Source organism: Eptesicus fuscus, chromosome 17 (assembly GCF_027574615.1).
Source record: "Eptesicus fuscus isolate TK198812 chromosome 17, DD_ASM_mEF_20220401, whole genome shotgun sequence".
Classification (NCBI taxonomy): Eukaryota; Metazoa; Chordata; class Mammalia; order Chiroptera; family Vespertilionidae; genus Eptesicus; species Eptesicus fuscus.
This window is the reverse complement of record NC_072489.1, coordinates 18984376-19009349: the sequence shown is the minus strand read 5'-3', so window position 1 is coordinate 19009349 and position 24974 is coordinate 18984376. Positions and strand designations below refer to the sequence as shown.

The 24974-nt window shown below is 50.7% G+C and overlaps 1 protein-coding gene across 1 annotated transcript; it reads right to left on the bottom strand.

Annotated features, from left to right (window-relative positions):
- Positions 1-2696: 2696 nt before the first annotated feature.
- Positions 2697-5312, bottom strand: PRF1 (perforin 1). The gene is made up of 2 exons (XM_008145419.3): positions 4774-5312; positions 2697-3879 (listed from the first exon to the last, which is right to left on the bottom strand). The coding sequence occupies exons 1-2, from the start codon at positions 5310-5312 to the stop codon at positions 2751-2753; spliced, it is 1668 nt and encodes a 555-aa protein (XP_008143641.2). The 3' UTR covers positions 2697-2750.
- Positions 5313-24974: the final 19662 nt, after the last annotated feature.

Here is a 24974-nt window from a genome sequence, read left to right as displayed (position 1 = left end):
TTTCAACATATGGATTTGGGGGGACACCAACATTCAGGCCTTAGCATAAGCCAGTGACATACTCAGGTTATACTAATTTGAGGGAATTTGTTTATATAGGGCCTACTTACAAAGGTGTGGGGGTGTGGGGAGGCATGGAGGACAGTGCCGTCACTCAGGATTCACATCGGCAGAGCTGTTGCTGCCCCTAGGTCTGAAGGGATGAGGGGAGGGGCAGTTGTTGGAATCCAGGAAGAAAGAGAGAGTGTGCAGAGGCCCCCTGGAGAGGAAGAGGTGACAGAGCGGACCCAAGGCCGCCTCACTGAGAGACACCGAGTGGAGTAAATGCCTAATCTCCGAGCTCTCCCCTCCGTCCAGCCTCTGCCACTGGCAGGCAGGCTCGGATGGACGGGTCAGCCTCCTGGGCCAGAGCAGGGAGGAGCAGGGTGCAGACCGGACCTGGAGGGCAAATGGAAGGCATCTGGCACAGTAGAGAACTTCTCGGACAAACACAGGGCCTCAGGTGTGACAAAGTGCCTCCATGTCCATGTGGGGTGGAAACAAAAATGTGCTGGGTTTTGTTAGGGCTGAGGACTCCATCGCAGCCCCTTGACAAGAGCGGGCCTTGGTCATCTCCGGACATTCCTCTCTGAGCCCTGCTGCTCTCTCCAAAGTCGTGCTGGATGGAGTGCCAGGACACGAAGACACCTGGCCACCAACGTCGGCACCCACAGTCCCGTCCCTTCTCCTTCTGGCCTCACTCTCCCTTCAGGTAAACCAGGAGGGCTAACCAGGTAGCCGTTCAGGAGCCCTTTCAGAAGAGCACTGACCCAGAAAGGCTCATGGTGCGCTGAGAAGGGAATAAAGCAAAGATTGTCCTTTTGGGGAAACCAAGGCCCAGGGAGCAGAGGGGCTTGTTGGAGGTCACCGACCACGTGGGTACTTGACCAAGACCCCCACCGCTCATCGGAGCCGCTCCCTCAGCCTGCCCTGGCCCTGCTTCCCCACCCATGTTTATTTTCAAGGAGTGCAGCAGCCAGCGTGAAGTTTCAAGATTTCTCTCCTGCTCTTGTTTGTGTGTGTGGCTGTGAGCGGAAACCTGTTAAGAACGGTGGTTTTAAACTGGCTTTTAGCACTCGTCCGTCCCTCCCATCCCACTTGAGGATTCAGGCTCCGTGTACTATCACTTGGGGGTTCACACAAGCCTCGAGGGGCTTAATTTACAGGGGGTTTCAAAGATAATCAGGAGGCCTGGGCCGGCAGCTCTGAGCCCCGACCACGGCCTCGCACAGCCTGCGGGCCTGTTCCTAGGCCTGTGTCCCGGGCACAGGAAACCCAGGCCATTTCATTTTACATCAGACCCCAAGGCTCTGGCGTTTCCTGCACGCTGACCAGGTAGCCCTCCAACACTTCCTGCTTGGACCCATGGCCCCCTCCTCTGAGGCTGTGGGACAGGGGAGAGCTGGTCAGCCTCTCCATGGGTCCTGATGAAGTAGAGTTTCCAAACTGATTGCTCCAGATCAAGGATGGCCCTCATCCAAGTTCTCTTTGGTTGGTCCCATGTTTTCCCACATCAGGCTTTTTTTTTTTTTTTACAAGGTGAAACGAATTGTCAACAATTAGAAGTCAAATTGGGATTTCTGGTTACTTTAAGAATCTAGCCCTAACCGGTTTGACTCAGTGGATAGAGCATTGGCCTGCGGACTGAAAGGTCCCAGGTTCAATTCCAGTCAAGGGCATGTACCTTGGTTGCGGGCACATCCCCAGTAGGAGGTGTGCAGGAGGCAGCTGATCAATGTTTCTCTCTCATCGATGTTTCTGACTCTCTATCCCTCTCCCTTCCTCTCTGTAAAAAATCAATAATATATATATATAAAGAATCTAGAAGACTTGGCAGCACTGGGCTCACATTCCTGCCTGTGAATGTCTGGCTGGTGCAGAGCTGCAGCCTCCCCACCCCCCTAGAGAAGACCTGGGCCCTTCAGTTCACCATAGTCCTCCCTCCCCCCGCCCCACTCCCTATGGCCTCACAGCTGGGAGCTGAATGTCCATTGCCATGTGTCACCAAGCTGCTGCTGCTGTTTCTCAAATCAGAGAGTTATGAGGAAAGTAAAATAGGTTGGGTCCCCCCCATTCCCCACAAAAGCGGGAGACAAGTTCCGTCTCCCTGTCTGCCGCGGGGGTGAGCCACCTGCCCCGTGGTGGGGTTGCGAGACGTTTATCTCCAGGGCTGTGTTGGTCCCCACCCTCTCCCCTGTCACAGCCGCCACCGTTACAGTTGTCGTCACGTCGCGTTTATTGGTTCTCTGCCAGGTTGTGTACACATGGGACAGGTCAAGAGAGCCCTGGTTTGCCTGAGAGGCAAAGAAGACAGAACGCAGAGCCGCTGGGAGAGAAGGGCGAGATCTAAAGTGATGAAAAACCACCGCGTTAGAAAGGGAAGCCCTTTGAGGACACCAAGCAGCCTGGTGGGAGTGGCCGCCTGGCCCTCTGCCCAGCTCCTGGCCTCACGGCGGCCTGCGTAGCGACCGGCGGCCGTGGCGCCCAGCAGCAGCTGGTTTCCTGGGCTCCAGAATATTGGGGAGCCAAGGCAGTTTGGACGGGGAGACTCAGGGCTGCCTATAAATCCAGCCACCTCACCGAGAAAAAAAAAAAGGGGGGGGGAGCCCATTTTCTCTCTGTCTAATGGGGATATGAAGATAGATAGCCCCTGGCTTCCTCTGTAGAACCTCTTCAGTCCGGGCATACAGGCCCTGTCAGGCCCCCCGTCGTCACCACACTGCTCCACTTCGGTTTCCCGGAGGCTCCCCCAGAAGCCCTTGGGGCGCGTACTGCAGGCACGTTGGCCCTGTCAGGTGAGGCAAGCATGTGGCGTTGTACCAGAACTTCAGGTGACCGTGATGCAGGTTACACTCCACCCTGTGTCGGCCCGAATGTGGAGTCCGGTCACAGGTGCCAAGGAGATCATCGTCCCAGCCGTAGTCTTGGTCCCAGACCTGCACCCTCAGGGGGCCCCCTGAGACCAGGACCAGGTCCCCGAAGTCCAGCTGTGTCATCCACTGGGGGTTGTTATTGTTCCACACCGTGCCTGTCCTCAGCTCCTGGCCCCCAAAGAAGACCTTCAGGTAGGCGTCCGTGGCGGTAGATGTGTCTCCCCACAGACCTGTCGCCTGGAAGTCCATCACCTTTAAGTGGGCCAGGCCCCTCTGCCGGGGACAGCAGTCCTGGTTGGTGACCGCGGAGCCGTGGCACACACACTGGCAGGGGTCACGGGGGCTCTTCTGCTGGCCCGGGCGGCAGGGCCGGCTGCAGTCCTTCCAGCGGGCGCGGTCCATCACGTACTTGCTCACGGCCTGCCTCAGCGCCTCCCGCCGTGGGTCCCGCTTCTGCAGAAGCAAGTGCAGCGGCACCAGGGTGTAGTCCACCAGGCCGGGTCTGTCCATCAGGGAGCTCACCCAGGCGGAGAACTGCTCGGGCTCCACGTGCTTCCCAAACAGCAGGTCCGTCACGGCGGTGTGGTGGCCGCCTACCACTTTGGAATAGCGTTCCTGGTAGGCCTCGTGGAAGGAGGCTGCTATCTTGTGCTGCTTCTTCTTCTCCTCGCAGGCCTTGAATTCCGACGAGGACCTGGCGCGGCTGCCTATGCTGACCTCGGCCTCCACGGCCAGGCAGGCCCCCACCTCGTCGGCCGTGAGCCCGCCCAGGGCCAGCTCGCAGGTGCGCAGGGCGGTGAGGGCAAAGATCCTGCCGCCCAGCTCCATGGAGTGGGTGAAGTGGGTACCATAGTTGGAGATGAGCCTTCTGTAGTCGGGCTCGGTGGAGGCATTGAAGTGGGGGGGCAGGTCCCTGATGGCTCTCTTGAACTCGGGGTGGAGTGGCGGAGAGTGCACCAGGTGAAAACTGGGGGGCGGGGGGCGAGGGGGAGAAGGGAAAGACATCAGGTGGGCCCAGCAGAGGGTGGTCTGTCCTGGATTCCGTAACTCCCTCAAATGCCCGGGGTCACATAGAAATGGCAGAGCTGGGACCCGAACCCGGGAAACCCGCCCTGTCTATGCCTCCTCAAGGACCTGGCTACTTTGTTGAGGCATTTTCACTTTTCCTTTTCAAAATAAAATTTCTCTTTCCTTTTTATTTTCTAATGATAAAAGGGATGATGCTGCAGTGAGGGTATTCCTCTAGCTTTGGACCCTAGTCCTGTGGTCTTCGTCTGTCTGCCCCATGGTTTGGGCCCCATATGCCTTGGGCTGCCGATGACTCTGGCCATGCAGGCAGGAGGTGCCCTGACTCAGGCAAGGGAAAGGTGGCCTTCCAGGGTGAGGAATCAGGGCAGGTGACTTGGGGTTGCCCATTGAGACCATACATTTCTGAGGGGTGGGACCTAGGTGCCTGAGGGCTGGTGCTCAGCCCTGAAGCCCTAATCCCCAGAACGGAGCTTGGCAACGCGGGCATGAAAAGTGTCTGAATGGATGAAGGAGGCTCAGGGATGGGAGGGACCCAGCCAGGTCTCTTGCCCGCAGAAGGCTGGCAATGCCCAGGAAAGAGGGGTTGGCCACTCAGTAGGCCTGAAGGCACTCTGCTGGGGCTCTCAGCACAGCCTTGCCTGCTTCCTCTCCACTGTCCCCTCCCGTGGCTCTTCCAGGTCAGGGCCACCGGGTGCTGGACCACCTGGTGTGTGAGACCGGGCTGTGGTTTCCTCCTGGTGGGAGCAGACTGTGCCATGCCAGGGCTCCCAGACCACCCAGAATTCCCCAGAACGTTTCCAAGCCCCCTCTGTCATCACCCCCCCGCGCTCACCTGTAGAAGCGACACTCCATTGTGTCGGTGCTGAAGCTGTACTTGTCCTGGTGGGTTTTATCAGCCGCAAAATTGGCCTCTTCGGAGTGTGAGCCGGCCACTGACACACGAGCACTGGTGCTGGGGTTGGGGTTTACCTCCAGCCCTGCCCGCCAGTCATTACGGATGCTGGAAGCTGCATCCTTGGCCACGGTCTCTGTGGAGGTGGCCTTGGCCCTGACCAGATGGCGCTGGCAGCCTGAGCCCTGGGCCCGCCAGTCGGTGAGCGCCAGGGGCAGGCGCTGGAGGGCACCCCCTTTTAGGGTGTTGTGGCAGAGGGTGCAGGTGCCATCGGGCCGTAGGAAGCTCCCTGTGTCCACCGGGAAGGAGCCTGAGCGCCTGAGACTGGTCACGTCCACGCCCTCCCCCGCCAGCTCGGAGCCTGGCACCGCCTTGTGAACACTCTGGCACTCGGATCTCGCGGCCGTGTAGCAGCGGGCAGGGGCAGGCGTGGGCAGCAGCAGGAGCAGGCTGCCCAAGAGGAGCACACGGGTGGCCATGGAGCTGTGGAGACAGAGGTTGTCTGAACTCCGGGAAGCTAGGGGCAGAGGTAAGGAGAATGGCTGACCCCGCCCCTCACCCAGATGATCAGGGCACATAGAATGGGGAGGGAATGAGGTATCTCTCAAGTCATCGAATGTCAGAGCCGGAATGGCCTACAAACCTGGTCACCACATTGTACAGATGGGCCTAGAGCGGAGAGGGTCTTGCCCAGGTCACAGCCAGAGGAGCCCCTTGCTAAGATTCCACTATTTAAGGCCTTTTGGGGATCCAGATGGATGGCTCTGTCCTCACAGTGGCTGCTGGTGGGGAGGGGCTCTGTGTGCACAGGAGGGGAGCTGAGCGTAGCGGTAGCAGATTTGGGAAGGGACCTGGGGACTCTGGAGAAGACTGGATTCTGGAGAAGTGCCATTTGGGCCCTGGAACAAGCCATGTGTTCCAGGGCCCATTCCACCTCTCATTCTCTCTCTTTCCCCGTAAGCCTTTCATGGAAATGGAGAAGAAATGAGGTGCATCAGCGTTATTCTCCCCATTCTCCCTTTGGGGCCCTCTCCCCGAGCCTCCTGGAAGAGCACCAGCCTACCTTCTAGAATAAAAGCTCTCCGTAGGCACATGCCTTGAGATGCTGGGTGGGAGGGGCCGTCACGTTTGCTCTCCAGCTCCCTGACACTCAGGCCTGCTTGTGCAGCGCCCCCCACCCCCCAACACACGCTCCGTGGGGTTCTACCAGCTACCTTTGGCCACTATTGGACAGCGATAAGTTAGAAGGTTCTTCCTCATTTGGAGGTGGCCCTGGAGTCTCACCTGGGCCTTCTTTTGATCTGGACTCTCTCTCTACCTCTATGCAAATGAACTCCTGGGGGGCCGCTCCCCCCCAGCACCTCAGGGGACAGGGGTGAGTGTGGGGGGCAGTCTCTCCGAATTAGAATTACCGGGTCTGTGGAGAGCAGGAGCTGCCCCTGCCTTCCCTCTGTGCCTGGCCCAGAGGAGTGACTTGCATGGTGGGGGTCCAGGCAACATGGCAGCCCCCAGGGTAGTAACAGAGCAAGGGGAGTCTTTCAAAGGCCTGAGGGTTATCCCATTCCGGAGGCCAGCGAAGTTCATACCCTTAATCCAAGGAGCTCAGCTCCCTCTTGGCCCCCATCCTATTGTCTCCCAGGAAGCTTGTTTCCAGCTTTCTTAGAAGCTTTTGCTGTGAAGGGGTCTCAGAGCTACGTATTCCAACCTCTTAATGTTATAGATGAGGAAACGGAGGCCCCGCGTCTGCGCGAGGCTGCCCAGGGGGTCCGTGACCGTCACAGCCTGGGACCCAAGTCTCTCGTCTTACAGGTCACAGCACTTCCTGCCGCATCAGGCTCTTCTTCCAAAGGAGCAGCTCCCTCCAGGCCCCCCTGACCCCACCCAGGACTCCCAGCCTCCCGACCCCCGGCTTCCTCCGTACCTGGAGTCCTGCGTTGAGATGCTCCCACACAGACACCCTCTCTCGTCACGGGAAGCTCCTGAAGTGGTGTCAGCCCTCCCGGCAGGCTCACCCTATAGCTCATCACCAGGCCACCGCTCACATCACTTCTGCTTCCTGCCCTGCCCCTGCCCCCGCCCCCAACTGTGGTCACACGTCCCCCTCGCTCTCCCCCCACCAACCAGCACCCACCCTGTCCTCACCTCCTCATCCGGCCCTGCTGACAGCCCGCAGGAAGCAAACCGTGAGGTCAGAGGCTCAGTCTCCAAGCAGAGCAGCCTGGGGCGTGGGGCCTGGGGCAACAGCGAGGCCTCTGTGGGGTGAACACAGGGGCCTGGAGACTTCCATGGTCCACTCTGGTATCAGGGCGCTCCCCTGCCTCTACCCACAGCATCTCGGGCATGAGCCCTGGGGGGGGGGGGGGGGGGGCGCTACAGAGCAGGAACTCCCAGCTGGGCCAGCCCGCTTGTGTCCTAGCTGTGTGGCCTGGCAAGTTCCTTTAGCCTCTCTGTGCCTCAGTTTCCTCAACTGAAAGTGAGAATAACAATAGTGTAGACGGCAGAGGTTGTAAGAATTTGGGGAGTTACTACATGCGAAGTGCTTAGGACAGTGCCTGGCCCTCAGCCAGTGTTCATGTGTGACCATCCCGTCCTCCCTGAGTGGCGTGTGTGTGTGTGTGTGTGTGTGTGTGTGTGTGTGTGTGTGTGTGTATGGGGGGAATAAACATTGTTCAAACCTCCTCGCCCACTTCCTGCCCACACCTATCTCCCAGCACAGCCCAGACTCTGAGCCCTAAACGCATACCGGAGGACAGGGTCTCCTGCCTGTGAGAATCACTGTGAGAATCAGCGGCCACAGTGGTCCCACCCTCCTCAGCCCTGTCCCGCGCCTGCAGCCACAGGGCTGTGGGACCCCACTGGGGAGAGATATTTGGGTGGGACCAAGGTCCAGTGGTCTTCTTCAGTTTCCGTCTTCCCTGAGGTCAGGGTGGGTAAAGTTTCCATGGGTTGATTGACTCAGGGCGACTTCTGGGGGCAAAATCACACTGATCTGAAACGGGGACAGCTGGGTAAGTGGGGAACTGTTCTCTTAACTTCGCCCTCCAACCGCATCGGTGATGGGGACAGATAGCCGCAGACCCAGACCACGTGTGACACCATGCGGTGGCTCATACCTTGAGTTCATGTCCTCCTTGCGTCCCCCTGCTCTTACGGGAAGAGGGGCTCACATTGCCTTCTCGAACTTGACTCACTCCTCCCTCAACGGTCCCACTCCCTCTCCCAGAAATTGCAGCTTGTTTTCTTTTTAAGATTCCACATGTATTTGTCTTTATCTGACTTACCTCACTTAGTATGATGCCCTCAAGGTCCACCCATGTTTTCACAAATGGCAAGATTTTCTTTTTTAATGGCTGAACAATATTCCATTGTGTGTGTCTGTGTGTATATGTGTGTGTGTGTGTGTGTGTGTGTGTGTGTGTGTGTGTGTGTATCACATTTTCTTTACCCATTCACCCATTGAGGGACACTTAGGTTGTTTTCATTTCTTGGTTGTTATAAATAATGTTGCAATTAACACGGGGGTGATTATCTTTTCAAGTTTGTATTTTCATTTTCTTTGTATAGATACCCATAAGTGGAAATCATAAATTTCCTTATGATTTTTCTTTGACTTGTGAGGTTTTTTTTTAAAGTATGCTTTTTGTATTTCTACAAAAATGGAGTTTTAAATACTTTGGTTATTGATTTTTAACATAGTTACTTTGTAGCCAGAACATATTGTCTATATGACCACCATTCTTTGATGTATGTTGAAATTTTCTCTATGGTCTACTAAATATTCAGTTTTGTAAATGTTCCTGTGTACCTGAGCAGAAAAATTTTATTCTATTTTAAAATGGTCTTTTATTTTATAATTTGCTAAATTTTGGGTACAGGGTTCAATGTTCAAATCTATGGTCTTTTGATATATTAATTACTGAGAGAATCATGCTACAGTCTCTCACTGTGAGGATAGATTGTTTAAGATCTATACATTTTTCCCTACAGCTAGAGTTCTGCCAGCTTTTACTTTATGTTTTGAGGCTATTTTATTAAACAAGTTTAACATTGTTTGTTTCCCAGTGAACTGAACTCTTTATGTAGTAACCCCTTTAATCCCAAATAATGCAGTTTTGTCCATAGTTATAGAGCTATCCCAACTTTCTCTTTTTTATTGATATTTTTAACTGTGATAAAACACACATAGCATGAAATTTACCATCTTAAAGTGTACTGACTAGTACTCGTCTTGGAGATCTTCTATCTTACTTTCAAGCTCCTTGTGTTTCTATGTTTGAGGCAGGCCTCTGTTAAACATAATTAGTTAGATTTTGTTTTGTCATCCAATCTATCTATATAACTGTGTGTTAAGCCCATTCACATTTATTGTGATTACTGCTCTATTAGAGTTTATTTCTACTGAACTTTTAAGAAATTACATTTTTTCCTCTCTCTAATGGTTTAGATCTTAAAATCTTTCTGATTCTCTAGTGCTTATCCATAAAAATGCTAACATTCCCTCTTTGCAAGGTCTAAAGTTGTTTAGTATTGCTCTCTTTTCCAGGGACACTTAGAATGCTATTAACTAATATCACCCTTTCTCCTTCTGAGGTTTATTTTTACCCAGTATTTTAGTTCTATCTTACTTTTCCTCTACTAAATTAGTCATTGGGTACTATGATTTCATATTTATCCATGTGCTTCCCAATGTCTTTGCTCATTATTCTTTCATCTCCGAGTTCCTTTTGGGGATAATTTCCTTTTTCTTCTTAAAGTACACCAGTTGAGAAGTACTTTCAGTGGGTGTCTCTGGGAGCAGTTTCTGTTTGCCCGGAATGTCTTTACGTCACCCTTGTTTTTGAACCATAATTTTAGCTGGTTGACACTCTGGAGTTATTGCTGGTTGACACCTCTTAAAATAACTTTGAAGTTAGCTCTCTGTTTCTGGCTCCTATTGTGGTCATTCCTTTATAGAGAATTTGTCTTCTTTTGAGGGGAGGGACTGTTCAGATCTTTTCATTTTTGATTTTCTGAACATTTACTATAAACTACGAAGATAGAAACGAATTGCTTTTCTAAGCTTTTATTTATTTGCTAAAAACTATGATAGAGTCAACCACAACTGAAATGAAATGACCCAAATAAAGTACTTCAGTGTCAGCTGTTCCATTGAACCCATGTTTTCCCCTGCACACAGCACCGGTTAGTCTTGGTGGTATTGTTTGAAGGCTGCCCGCCCCTCTAAGCCATCAGTTGTTTGCCTTCAGTGATGATGCTCTCCATTCCCAATGGAGCTGCCCTCCTGAATTTCCAGTGTTATGTGTTCCCACAGACCACTCCCAGATTCTGTGACCTGACTCTGCTGCAAATGGTGAAGTTTTGGCCATGGTTTGTCTTAAACACTTAATTATATAACTTTATATGATAACTTATAGCAAAAACATATCTTAACATACAGATAGCAAAAATTATTTGCATACTTATAAAAACAAGAGGAAGACGTTTTTTGAGATGTAGGATTTGGAAAGGCCAGCTCGGCTTGTATTGGTGTGGAGGTGTCAGCACTTTTGAGTTCCTCTAAGATGTCTGGGCCACTGTCATAGTCTTCTTTGTTCGGAGCAATGACTTCTAATCTTAGATTTGTGACACTCTGGGTGTCTCCGGATGTCTCTGGAGGTGTGCATTGCTTTTCATTTATCCTGTTCGGGATTTGTTCTTCCTGAATCTGAGGATTCACATTTTTCATCATCCTGGAAAACAGCTTGGCCCTTAGCCCTTCATATGTCCTGTCTCCCTCATTCTCTCTACTGGCCTTCTGGAATGTGAATGAGAAGTATTTGCTACTTTTTGTCTCTGTGCTGAGTTCCCATTATTTTCTCCAGTTCTTTGTTGTAATTCACTAATTCTTGCTTTAGCTGTGTTTAGTCTACTACTTAATCCACCCACTGAATTTTTAAATTGGGCAAAATATTGTCCAAGATACAAAAATCAAAACAATGTAAGAAGATACACAGCGAATCTTCTTGCTCCTGCCCCTTTTCCCCACCGGCCCCCTGCCAACTCACCACCACAGGTGCCCCTCCCTCCTGTTTGGATTCTTTGGTGTCTTCTCAGAGGTATTTTCACACAAATATAAGCAAATTCTAGTATAACTAGTATAACAAATATAAGCAAAGGGAGAAAATTGCTTATTTTTCCCTTTTTCACACAAAAGTAATCATATTATACATCTTGCTTTGTATTTTGATTTTGTTATTAAAAAGTATAATTTGAAGATATTTCCATATCAGCACATAGAAAGTTTCCCCATTCTTTTATTATTTTAAATGGTTGCACAGCATTTCATTATATGGGTGAAATATAATTTATTTGACCAGCCTCCTATTTATGGATATTTAAATTATTTAAAATTTTTTTGCTCTCACAATGTTGCAATCAACCTAGTACATAACTCATTTGTTGGATATGAATTTTATGCATGTTCCCTTTTGTTAAAAATTACATGTATACATACATTACAAATATACATACATAGGATGTATATATGTACATGCTAATATGTGTGTATATGTATATACATGCCATCCATAGGGGTGGCATTAGTTTTCACTTTTACCATGAGTGCATGAGTGGGCCTATTTTCCCTCAGTCTTACCTACAGAGTGTGGGTCTTCCAGAATTTTGTTAATTTTTACTTTTAATGATTTATTTTTTTATTTATGTACTCTGTTTCATATTGTTTCAAATTTCATAATTATGTTTTCTATTCCTTAAACATTTTTAAAAAACATTCAAACATACTCTTTTAAAATTTTACATCTAGCTAATACCTGAAGCTTTGGCACATCTAATTCTTTATCTTGTTGTATCAGCTGAATCGTCCCTCTGGGTGGCTTGCATCCTTGCTGTTTTTCTTAGAAGTTTAGACTGTGAGCTCATGCTTAGGTGCTCTTTATCTGTGGGAATACGGTCAAGCCTGGGCTGAGAATATTCCCCCAAAGCAAGTCTGCATTTGCTTTTGGGAGGCGTCTCCCTGTTTTACCCAACCAGCTATTTTCGTTTACATTTCGGCGTGGCACATTCTCACCCACACCAGTAGTGTAAATTTGAGCCTCAAATGCCGGGAAGGTCAGGCTGTGGTTATGATGTTGTAGGAGACACTCTGTCCTTCCACTCAGATGTGAGACTGAGACAAACAAGGGTCGTACTTGACTCTCTTTCCCAGTAAATAGATCCTTTCTCTAGTCTACCCTTTCACTGATATTATTAGCCCTCTGAGAATTTATTTGGGTTTTATGCGGGATGATCTCAGCCTCAATCCCCCTACCTCTGACCCCCTCCCCACGACATCACTGCTTTTTACCCCTGTGGTTGTTGTAACATAGGCTCTAGAGGCACATGCCCTCAGGGCACCCAAGGCAGGTCTGTCTGCTTTTCTCTCTGGTTCTTACCTCTTTGGTTCTTACCTCTTTGGTTCTTGGCGCCTTGGAATTTCTCTTACTTATTTTCAATTTCATCTATGCTTCCTGATGCAGGCTCTTTTTAAAATATATATATATATATTATTGATTTTTTACAGAGAGGAAGGAAGAGGGATAGAGAGTTAGAAACATCGATGAGAGAGCAACATCGATCAGCTGCCTCCTGCACACCCCCTACTGGGGATGTGCCCACTGCAACCAAGGTACTTGCCCTTGACCAGAATCAAATCTGGGACCCTTCAGTCCGCAGACCCAAACTGGCCAGGGCCTGATGCAGGCTCTTATATTTAATGCAGGCTCTCTAGGTATTTTGCAGCAGGGGGAAATTTAAGGATAATTATTCTATAATATTTGACCTCACAAATATTATTCATTCAATAAATATTTATTCAACAAACATTGAATGAAATATTTATTTACTGCCTACCAGACTAGACTATCCTAGTCATTCTATTTTATTCCAAAAGATTCAAAAGACTCTGATTAAGTATAGCAACCACCAGTTAATTCACACACCATTAGATAAAGGGGAAATTTTTTGCCAGTTTTAACAAAGAGATCTAAGCCCCTGGTAGATGATGGTGACGAACAGGGTTATGGTAGTTACAAATCCACACTGACAATATTTTTATATGGGATCCACCCAACGAGGGTAGCATTAAGAGGACATTTGTAACACCCTTTAAAATTGTTTAAAAAATTTTAAATTAATCCTCACCCAAGGATATTTTCCCATTGATTTTTAGAGAGAGTGGGAGAGGAGGGGAAGACAGAGAGAGAGTCCCACATGCACACTGACCAGGGCCAGGGATTAAGCCTGCAACCGCGGTACATGCCCTTGACGGAAATCGAGCCTGGGACCCTTCTGTCCGTCCATGTTCTATCCACTGAGCCAAACCGGCTAGGGCAGTGGTCAGCAAACTCATTAGTCAACAGAGCCAAATATCAACAGTACAACGATTAAAATTTCTTTTGAGAGCCAAAATTTTTAAACTTAAACTTCTTGTAACACCACTTCTTCAAAATAGACTCGCCCAGGCCGTGGTATTTTGTGGAAGAGCCACTCTCAAGGGGCCAAAGAGCCACATGTGGCTCGCGAGCCGCAGTTTGCCGACCATGGGGCTAGGGCTAACACCCTTAATTTGGGTTTACCCCCCATAGTAATCTCTATTAATTAATAAAACAGGAATCTAGACTGCTAATGTGCCATATCATAGAAATGAGTAGTAGCAGTAGAATCTCTTGCTTTTTTATCATTTAAAACAATGAGGGTTGCTATCAGAATAGCTTACTGTGGGACTCTCCCAGAATGCTTGTACTTATAGGGACTAGACGGACGTCAGGCTCCTCACTCTCTCCTGTCCTCTCTGTATTTCTCTTTCATTGCCTCTTCCTTCTCTGCCCCATTCTTCACTTTCACCAGGCTGCCCTCGCGGGTCGCTCATCTGCTCCAATGGCCCACCATAGCTGTTGAAAACTGGCAGCCCAGCCTTCCCCATGGACTCCCATGGCTCACCCTCTTGATATTATATAGCATAGACTTTACTTGTACAAAGACCTTCACACACATTATTTCATCTATGCTTAACAACATTGTGATAAAACCAGAATTATTTTTAAAATTATGTTTTTAATGAAAAAAGAGAGAGAGAGAGAGAGAGAGAGAGAGAGACCCGGCAAGAAGTTCTTGCCCAACATTACACAGCTAACAAGTGGCAGAGCAGGGACCAACCCTAGGTTTTCTGGCTGGAGGCCAGCATTTTCTTAGAAGCCCAGTGAGTGAATTCACATCCAAGCAAAATTCCAACATCTGGAAAGATTGTATTTCTAACTCATCAGTGCGTCCTTAATTTTCGGATATTTCTATTAAAGAACAGTAGGTCTGAGCGTTCTCTGTGAGAGTGGTGGCCTCGGATTATAGAGTTTAAAAAACTGGTGTGGGTTTTGTGAGGGTCCTGAGGCCATGCTTGGCCACGTCCGGGAGTTTTTGATGGGTGACTAGTGGCCAAGGACTTGTGAAAACATGTCTCTCTGAGCTCAAACATGAATGGAAAAAAAAAAAAGAAGTTCTGAGTAAGAGGCTGACTAACGACTCTTTGGAAGAAACTGAGCAGTGTCTGAAACCCGAACAGCTGCCTTTCAGCTAGTTGCACTGTGCACACTCACCCATTATGTGACTCATCGGTGAAGTCTTTGCTGAACACCTGTGTGTGCCAGGTGCTGCTAGGTATTGATCATGACAGAGAGAGTGACAAAAGCACGCCAGACAGGAGTCTATCCTTCAAGGCACTACAATCCGACCCACAGACGCTTTAGCTCTATGGCCACGTTTACTGCCTTGGAAGCCAGGCTGAAATCCCAGCTCTATCACAGCTAGCAATTAACCTTGGATGAGTATCTGACCTCTTTAAGCCTCGGTGTTCTCATCTATAAAACAAGGCCAATAATTGTATTTAGCCAGCTACTCCAATAACTCAAAGTATTCATGTGGAGAGTAAATGAGGTTATGTGTGTAAAGGGTGTAGCACAGACGAAAAGATCTAAATAAAAGTTAGGCTATTGGCAAACTATCTTAAGGGAGGTTTGGGATGCGTGGCTTAGAAATGTGGAGCCACAGCAGTCCAGAGTGGTGGTTTGGGGTTTCGTTAACCTACTGATGTCACCAGAATAGGATGCTCTCGAAGGATTGGCAGGTGGCCGAGGTTGCGCAGAGAGAGGAACAGCAGGAGCAAAGGCCTGGAGGCAAAAAGGAGGGACCCACATCAAGGAAATAGCTTGTGGTTATGGGTAGGATTAGTATATAGGGGACAAATCGGAAGGTATTAATTAATTATAATTATTATACATATCTCATATTTAATATTCGCTATCTGCTAGACACCTTGGGAAGTGCTTTATAATTATGATGCAAATTAATCTTCCTAATAGCACATGAAATGGAAATCTCCGCATGAACTGTTGAAACTTACCAGCCAAATATCCCTTCTAGAACAAAACCTCAAAGGAAAAATGGCTGGGAGTAGACTCTATACTGAACAGGACAGTGAGGAACCAAGAGAAGATCCAGCTACACGTTGGGGAGGGTCACAGAGGAAGCAGTTCTCAGACGCCTCTAAGCCACGCTCTAAAGACATTTCTTTAGGACAACAGAAGAGGGAGCCCTAGAGTCATGAATCTTGGCCAAGAAATCCTTGCTCATTCTCCCCACGGAGGAGTACAACCCAAAGGTCCCCTAACAATAGAAGGGGAATAAATGGTGGTGTATTCGTGCAATGGAAGCTACACAGCAACAAAAAAGGGTGAACAACCAATACAAAAAACATGGATGGGTCTCACACATAAATCTGAATGAAGAAAACCAGACACCCGAGAATACAAACTATGATTCTGCATTCATGAAGTTCAAAACAGGGAAAACCCATGTATGGTGACGGAGGTCAGAATAGGGTTATTTTAAGAAGAAGGATTAGGGATGGGGAAATGCTGGCAGCCGGAGCCCGGGGCGAGCCAGGCGATGAGCACCAGGGGCAGGCGTTGGGGGGCGCCTTGCTGCAGGGTGTTGTGGCAGAGGGTGCAGGTGCTGTGGGGTGAAGGAAGCTGCGTGCCCACTGAGAAGGAGCCCAAGTGCAGGGGGCTGGTCACTTCCTCGCCCTCCTCTGCCAGCTACTAGCTGGGCATGCACGGACAGACACGCTCTCACGTGGAGCATGGCTGTGTGGCTGGGGACCATGGTGGGCAGGGACAGCAGATAGAGTAGGGTGTCAGGGAGGAGCAGGCAGTTGCAGAGGTGAGGCACTAGCTCATGTGGAGCTGAGCCTGAGCAGGGAGTGTAAGAGACAGGTCTCTACAGCATCTCACCTCCTTCCCTCCCCCCACCTCTCCACATACCACTGTGGACTCAAGCCACCCCAGCCCCCTCTCTAGCACCTCCACCTCCTGCACAAGGCAGGTCTCCTGGCAACAGTGGAGCTAGTGTGGGGTGAAGAGCAGGAACTAAGACTGGCTCACCTGAAGGTACTCTGGGGTCCCCTGGAAGGAATTAAGCCCCATTCTGAAGCCAGTGGGCTTGGACATGGTGCATGACCAACGATCCCAGTTTTCCCAGGACAGGGACTTTTCATGCTAAAAACGGAAAAGTCGTGGGCAGACCTTGGGTGAATTGGTGACCCTAGTCACGCACCCAGCCGACGCTTAATCTCATCTGTGAGAAGCAGGACAGAGGCCCTCTCGATGCTGCAGGCCACCTGGCTCTGGCCCCGCCCTGGCCCCTACATCTCTGGGACCTTGCGTGCTCTGCTGAATGGGTTCCAGTTTTGGCTCTGTGGCCCTGGGCCAGGGCCTCTGCTTCTGTTTCCACATCTACAAGCAGGAGAATCGATACCCACCTGCCCAGCAAATCACTGAGGGGCACTGTGAGTGCGAAAGGGCCTAGTGGGGGCCTTCGACAGGTGGCTGCTGGCATCATGGGGCCCTTCACCCTGTTCTCACTCTTGGGGGCGGGGAGCTTAGAAAGCTGAGCCCAGCATATGGCCACCGTGCCCGTACTTTGCCGCAGCTCGATTGGCATGCTCTGCTTCCACGCCTTCCGGATAGGAGCACATTTGTGGCCATTTAATCATGGTCTGCATCACCTTTCTCACCTGCATAGCTTTGTAGGGTTTACAAAGGGCTTTCATAGCCGCCCATGATATCATTGGATTACTTCTCAATTTCTCATTTACAGAGCACAGACTCTACCAAAGCCCCCAGACCTGGGTGTCTGAGTGATCTGTAATCCTCGTTTAGAGCCATACGACGAGACGCAGCCAGAATAACAGCTGGCATTTATTGTCCTGGAAGCGCCCAATCTTTCCCTGGCCGCCTCCTCTCTCCTGGAGCCCAGGGGCCTGGCTCCCCCACCAGCCCTCATCTGCATTGTCTCAGATTCTGCTTCCAGATGCTTTATTGCAAGTCAGGGCTCAGCCAAGGGAAGAGGATGTGGCTCACTGCCCACCTCGCGCTTGTGAGGACAGGTGTCCTCCCCGCTCCGCTCACAGGCTTGCATTGCTCCCCCAGGGTCTGCTGGGAGACGTTCCTGTGGTTCCGTATACCTCCTCACAGCTTTTGTTCTGGACTGTGTTTCTGGGGATTTTACATAGTAACTGGCCCTGGGAGATAAAGATCTTCATCTGTCTCCAGGACAGAGGGCAGGTTTGCTTGCTGTTCTCCCCCCCTTGTTCCCCCGCCGCCCCCCCGCTGCAATGACTGGGCAGGCCTGCTAGCAGCCCCCTTGTAAGATTGGAATTTCGCAAACTCAGGGTTCCTCAGCTGTGACACAAACCCACTGTGGGCCCAGCATCCACCCAGGCCTGCCTCTAACTTGGCTCCGAGGGACTTGGGGTCAATGAAATGTGAAGGTCATGCTGCCTGCTGTGCCACGAGTCACAAAGTCTTGGTCTCTGACCCAGAAGCTTCATGTCTTCTGCCAGGAAACTGGATTAGCCTAGAAGTAGGGTAACACCTCAGACCCTTCAAAACAATTTAGTTGTGTGACAAGGATGGGTGCTGAGGGAGACATGGCTTTCTGGAAGAGGAAGAGACAAGAGCCCAATGGGGGCCCTGGTGGGGCTATATGGAGCCCCCATGGATGTGGTAACAAATGCGCCCACCCAGTGGAGGGGGAGGGGTGGGAGTAAGGGTCCCTTCCTGTCGATGATGCTGTGGGGCTGGAGGGAGGAGGGGATCAGCTGCTTGGTTCTCACTTTGGCTGTTGTTTCTGAGTTCCTGCAGCCACCGGGCTCGGGCCCTGCTGCAGACCCACCTGGAGGAGGAAGGGCCAAGGAGTCCCCAAAGCTGAGAGTAGCTCTGGGTGGGTCCAGTCCGAGCCCGGGCTGCCAGGGGGCTCCTTGAAACCCAAAGCACAGAACAGACCCCAGCCATTGACATGTCTTCAGGTGGCCATAACCCCACACGGCCCTGGACGCCCATCTGTGTCTTGTGTTTATGGGGGTGCACCTTCCAAAAGCCACTACCCAGGGAGTGATGGAGGGTTCTGCCTCCCCATCTCCCGGGGCGCTCAGACCTCAGAAAGGCATTAGGTCACTGGGTGTGGCGGCCTCCACAGGGTCCTCGCAGCTGCTCTCAGCCCGCCGTGCTGCAGGGGTATGCGGACCTATTTTGAACATTTGGTGGAAGCCAGTCACTTCCGAGTGGGAGGACGCTTCCGCGGCCAGCTGGAGTGGACTCAGGAAAGCGCCTAGCTCAGGAGCTCTGGTTTTGCAGCGTGCAACGTGCAATCTAGAGTCCTGTTTTAGCTCATTCCGGATTTAGGACTTCGCACTGTACTTTAATTCTCCGTGTGCTTTGCTCGCTTCATGACCTTGCATTCCTGCGGCTCCCTGTGCCCCTCTGCCAAGGCTCGGCTCCACTGGCCCTAAGCAGCCATTCGGTGACTGAGTCAGGGGCCCTGGGAGAGATTTCTGATCCGGTTCCCACCCCACAAACCTCTTAGCTTCCCAGCGCTGACTTGGCTAATTGATTTGGAGGTCTTGCCAAAAAGTATATCTTGGAAGCCAGTGGAGCTTAAATGTGGGGCAGCTTCAGGGCCCTGTGGTGGACGGGTGACTAATGGTGACCACTGGGGGTGTTGCCATCAGCTGTTGGGTGAGATGATGGGTATCAAGCCTCATTCAGTTCCCAAGGCCTGAGTATCCCTGCAGGCTGATATCCTTTCTCACCTTGGAGTTGGGGCTGCAGGAACCATCTCTATCCAGAGCACAGGGCACAGGGCACAGGACTTAATCTTCCAGCCCAGTTCCAGGCACCCTGGGGAGCCATGCCCTATGAGGAGCCACTACAAAGCTAACAATTTGGTGAGAAGTAATGTGCTTACATTACAGACCCTACAGCAGCATGGAGTGCATGGATTTGGGGGTCTGAAGAGCTGACTCCAAGTCCCAACTCTGCCACTTTCTAGCTGTGTGACCTTGGGCTGGTTACTTAACTTCTCTGGACCTCAGTTTAAATCTGATCTATAAATGGGGACAACACCTACCCCTTAAGAGTTACATAAATAAAGATAGATATTGGGTCCTAAGGGAAGACGTTCTCCCTCAGAATGTCCAGACCCCCTGGCTGAAAGCTATGCTGACTGAGCCCAGCCCTTAACAGCAGCCTGCAGCACCCACATTTTGTTCCGTAAACATATCACATTATGTTGACAGGGAAGATTCTTGCCATTCCATGGGGGCTTTCTGACTTAAGCCTAGATCCATAAACCATGGTGGCAGTGGTCCTCTTGGGCACGCTCTCGGAGCCAGCAGGTTCTTTGCAGGCATCGCCCTGCAGACTGGAGCCTGGTCAGCAGCCTCTGCTCTGGAGCCAGCATATATATTTTCTCACCTAATCTAATCCTGAATCCACAGTCTTCGTGGCGATGGGTTCAAAGTCTTAGAGGAATCATTTAGCCCCTGGAGAGAGCTGCTTGCCAATGTGGAGGGCTGCAGAGAGGGGACCTCAATAACGCTCAATGCAACATGCTTTCATTGAGCACCTACTGGGTGCCAAGTCCAGATGACACAAAGCCTGAGCAGAGAATAGTCCCTGCCCTTAACAAATTTATAACAAATTTGTAAGAAATGTTTCAGCAAGATGTAGGGATCTTTCTCCAGACCATAATAGCAATCTCCTAATACTGCACCAGGCTTAAGAAAACACAAGTGACTAATTCATGCCTTCTTTTGTTGATTCATCAAACTTTTTTTTTTTTTTTTAGTGTGGTTTCTTTTTCTAATTGTTGACAGTATTAAGATGCCCCCCATTTCCTCCCTCATCAAACATTTGCTATGTTCCAGGCTGTGTGCTAGACAGTAACTGAAGGGGAAATGACACCTGTATTCACAGTTAGTAAGCCAATCAATAATTTCAGCACAGGTTGTCCCACAGACTTCCCTCCAAGGTACAGATGTGGAGCAGAAGAGGGAGTGATTGAATGATTTGCTGGTGGGAGAGTGGGGGTAGTTCTACGTCTGGGAGTGTTTCATGAAGGAGGTAACCACTGGAAAAGGATTCTAAGGAAGGCTGATAGCTGGTGGAAAGACACTCCAGGCTGAGAAAGAAGCCCGTGCAGAGGCCTGGGGGCTGAGTCATGGACAGTCAGGGCCAGAGGCCCCGCAGAGGAAATGTCATCTACTTACTCATGGTACCTAGCCGGTTAGCAGCAGAGTTTTGACGGGAACCCTGGCTTTCTAACTTGCCAGCTGAGGTTTTTCTCCTGCCAGGCAAATGCTACTACACATGACCTTCACCACTTGAGTCACATGCAGGTATCCATTCGGGTCATCTGAACTGAGTTCCAAGTTTGAAAATGAAGAGCAGAGCTGGAGGGTTGATGCTCGCTGGGGTCAGCACAGTGCTTCCCACACTGCCAGGTCCATAGTTGGTGGTCATAGAGGTTTGCAGCCTTCTCCAGGGCCAGGTGGGGAAAGGCCTCTCCCTCGTTTGGAGGACACACAGATGACAATGTCCAGTGACTATGTGAAGCTGGGACTTTTGAAAGCACCTACATGCATCCCAGAAGGTCACCCAGGAATGCCTGACCTCTTGTTTGTGACCCTCACTCGCCGGTGAGCTCAGAACATAGAGACTAGTCTGCCACAGCCACCTCTGGAGCTGGGTGTCCAGCACAGGCTGGGAGAGGAGCCGCGCCAAGGGTTTGTTAGATGTTGACCACGAGCTGGGAGATGGAGTAGGGAGAACCTCTGTCCTGGGTTCGAGGGGGCTCCTGACTGGTTAGAGCCAGCAGAGGGAGACGTGACACGCTCCAGCATTTTGCTGAGATGACCCATATTGGAAGGTTGGAGTCATCTTTGGTTTCCCACCTAGCAACCATTCACTCCCCTCCCTCCTTCTGATGGGAACCCCATTTGATTCATTTCTTATGAGCAGCCATGAGCTTCCGAGGAGGGCCTCTGCCCTTGCCAGGAGCTAAGGGACAGGCTGCGGGCAATTCCGGACACTGAGACCTGAAGGCACATTGCTGCAGGGGCCTCCGGAAACATCTACCTTGTTCTTCAAAAGGGGCACAAGAAAATGCAGACTTCTATGGGGCAAATGTCCTGGTTTCTCAACCAAAAACACGGAGAGGAGGAAAGAGAGGGGGAAATTGTTCATGTTAAGGATCGGCAAACCTTTTCTGTAAAAACCAAGTAATAAATATTTTAGTCTGACTGGCTCTGTAGAGATTTCTTCACTCTACCCGTGTAGCACGAAAGAACCAACGACTATGTAAACAGGTGGAGGTGCTGGGTGTATTGACAAGCTGGCCTCGGGCTGGACTCGGCCCTGGGTCCAGTTTGCCCACCGTGGTCCCGATGAGAAGATTCTTCAGAGACGCATCAGCCAGTGCAGTGTGCGCTCTTTGTTTGGACCCTGATTTGAACAACCCAAGTCTTAAAAAAACACACACACAAATATTTTGGGGAGCGGTGGGGGAAATTTGAACAATGATTGGATATAAGATAATTTTAGGGATTACGGTTAATTTTGTTAGCTGTGACAAAGAATTATGGTTTTCGTTGTTGATGTTGTTTTGTTTTACCGAAGACAGTCTTTACCTATTAGCTACTGATCCTAAATGGGCAATGATGTCCGAGATTTGTCTTAAAATAACCCAGGGTGTGGAGGGGAGGCGGTACAAGGGAACAAGGCCGCCATGTGCTGATACTGATTGAAGCTGGTTTATGGGAAGATGGGGGTCTTCATACTATTCCGTCTTCTTTTGTGTGTGTTTGGAAATTGGCATAACATTTTCAAAAAGAGGGGTCAAGGAAGAACTCCCTCCTCCATCGCCCCTGGTCACTGCTGTGTCTGGTGAACATATGTTGCCGGGTGGTTAATGCAGCTCTTTTGTAAGTAAGAAAGGACAAGCCGGAGGACGAGACTAACCACCAAACATGGCAGAGTGGGAAGAGAACGAAACTGGGGTTCTGGATGATTCTGTTGAGATGCCAAATTAACCAGGCCAGAACAGGCCTGCTTCAGTATTCCATATTATGTGGGGTAATACGGTAAGCCATATCTAATTTTTTAATTTATTTTTTGTTACATGTAACCCAAATGGTCTAGAGAGAGGAAGAGAACGGAGGCCTGGCCCCTCCCTGCTGCAGGATGCCACCCCTGGCATCGAAGAGGACACCAGGCTTAGAAGAAAGGCTTGTGAGATGCGGGCCCTTGACGGGTCCCTCTGAGTCCTATCACACCCGAGGGGCTCCAGGACAAGGGAGAGGACTCTGCTTTCTGCCTACCTCTAGTGTTAGCCAAAGGGCCAATGTCAGGGGCTGCACTGGGCTCTGGTTAGAAGGATGCTGATGTTGCAATCATAGACCTCCAGTTTCAGAGGAGGAAATGGCAGAGACGGAGTTCCCGAAGGACAGCTGGCCTTTTTGGCATCCCTCCTTATGAGGACAAGGAGACCTCCTCTCCCTGAGCCCTTCCACCCGCAGCAACCACAGCCACACAGTGTCCACGCACAGGGCACAAACAGCATTGTTTCTAACTGATCTCATGGTTCAGCTGGTCTCAGGGGTATCAGCTGTTCCGTAATGCATGACAAATCACAGTGGTTAACTTCACCCGTCCGCGTCTCCTAGATACGGTCATTAGACACTTGCCAGAAAATGTGCAGAGGGAATGCTGGGGGCGGGGGAGGAGAAGGGTGATGTGGAGGAGGCCACAAGGCATGGTCTCTGGTTCCTCTGGATGCTCCTGGAGCTCTGCCCAGACCCAGAGTTCAGATACAGCTCCAGCCCAGACTTAGGAGACCGGATGGGAGGTGAGGATGGCATCCTTTATTTCAGAGCAGGTCACAGGTCCTCAGTGAGTTTGTTCTCAGTCCTAATTTGGCCCCAATTTTCAAGGCTCAGAACAATGACTTACATTTGAAGATGCAGCAGAATCCCCCAGAGGGTTTAAAGCACAGATTGCTGGGTCCCCGCCCCTGCGTTTCTGATTGAGTAGGTGGGGGCCCGAGAATTTGCAAACGTAACAAACAACCAGGGATGCTGATTCTGCTGGTCTGGTGGACCCTGACTGGAGAACTACTGCCCTAGAACTTCTTAGCAGGACGATGGCTCTCAGGCTGCAGGAGGAAGAGATCCAAACTTGTCTTCTTCTTTGGACTGTGGTGGGAACCAATGGTGAAGGGGCCCATGGTTCTTGCATAGGAGAGGCTAAGAGTGGGGGTGCCCCAAGGTGATCTCCCCGGGAACCAGGAGTCATGGGGTGTGATCCTGTCCCTGAACAATCTCACTGTGTGGCCTCAGGGGTCACCTTGCTCTCCGGGCCTCAGTTTACCTCTTTGTAAAACGGGCACTTTTCTCTGTGTTACAGTTTTCACAACAAAAAGGTTTTATTTTTTTGTTAATCTTCACCTGAGGATTTTTTTCCATTGCTTTTCAGAGAGAGAGTGGAAAGGAGGGAATGGGAGAGAGACAGAGAAGAGAGAGGGAGAGAAACACAGATGTGAGAAAGACATTTACTGGTTGCCTCCTCCCCACGCCCCAACCAGGGCCTGGGATGGAACCTGCTTCCAGGTATGTACATACCTTTGAACAGGATTTGAGTCTGTGACCCTTTGGTGCGCGGGCTGACGCTCTAACTGCTTAGCAAGACTGGCCATGGCAACAAAAAGGTTCTTAAAAGTAAAAAAGGAAGATAAAATGAAGAAGGTGACCTCTAAGGTGGTGAGGGTGCAAGAACCTCATGCAGGCGCCGTCGTGTCCTCAGAAGCTTGCGGGTTGGAATCTGACTTGGGTGTCAGTGTGACCCCGATATGAACCAGCGGCGAGTACTGGGCCAAATCGCCTAACCTCGCAGAGCCTGTGCGTGGGGATAAGGAGGCCGACTTGTAAGGTAAATATGTACTGCCTGGCCGATAGGTGGCAGCTACGATGGCTGATTTTGTTGTTTTTTAATATCTTGTCAAGGCGTGGGGGAGGGCACAGAGGCAACTCTTCTCCCCGATCCCTGCTCCCCTGAGGAGCCTGCTGCTGACCTTCACGTTGATGGTGGAACCAGAACGTGTGTGTCTCAAGTTTTCCCCTAGCACGATGATTCCGGGAAACACTGAACTCCCCAAGTTTTCCATGAGCTGTTCCTTCTCCAACTCCCTTTCCTCTGATTATTAATTTAACCAATGCGGCTTGAGGGCCCACTAGATGCCAAGCAAGGACAGGCACCGGGGACACGATGAGGAGGAAAGTCCAGACAAGGTCCCTGCTGCCCGTGGACTCACGGTCGAGTGGGGGAAGCGGATATTAATCTGTGAATCACATGGAACCAGTGAAGCTCCACAGTGACCGGTGCTGTGAAGGCGACGGAGACGGTGCAACAACAGGGGGGTCTGACCGAGTTGGTGGGACAGGACAGGCTTCAGGAAGAGAGGACTGGAAGGGTGTCCCCCAGACGGGCAGGGATTGATTGGGTGAAGAGGCAGAATAGAGCTTCCAGGCTGGAGGGAGCAGCCTGTGCAAAGGCCCTGAGGCCAGGCGAGCATGCACTCAAGGAGCTAGCTGGAGGGCTGCAGGAGAGCTGGCAGGACTGCCCCGGGCGGAGCCTCCGAGGCTGAATTAGGGGGCCTGGTCTCTATCATAAGAGCAACAGAACCTTTGCGGGTTTTATAGTGGAGGCAGCTACCTGACCTGA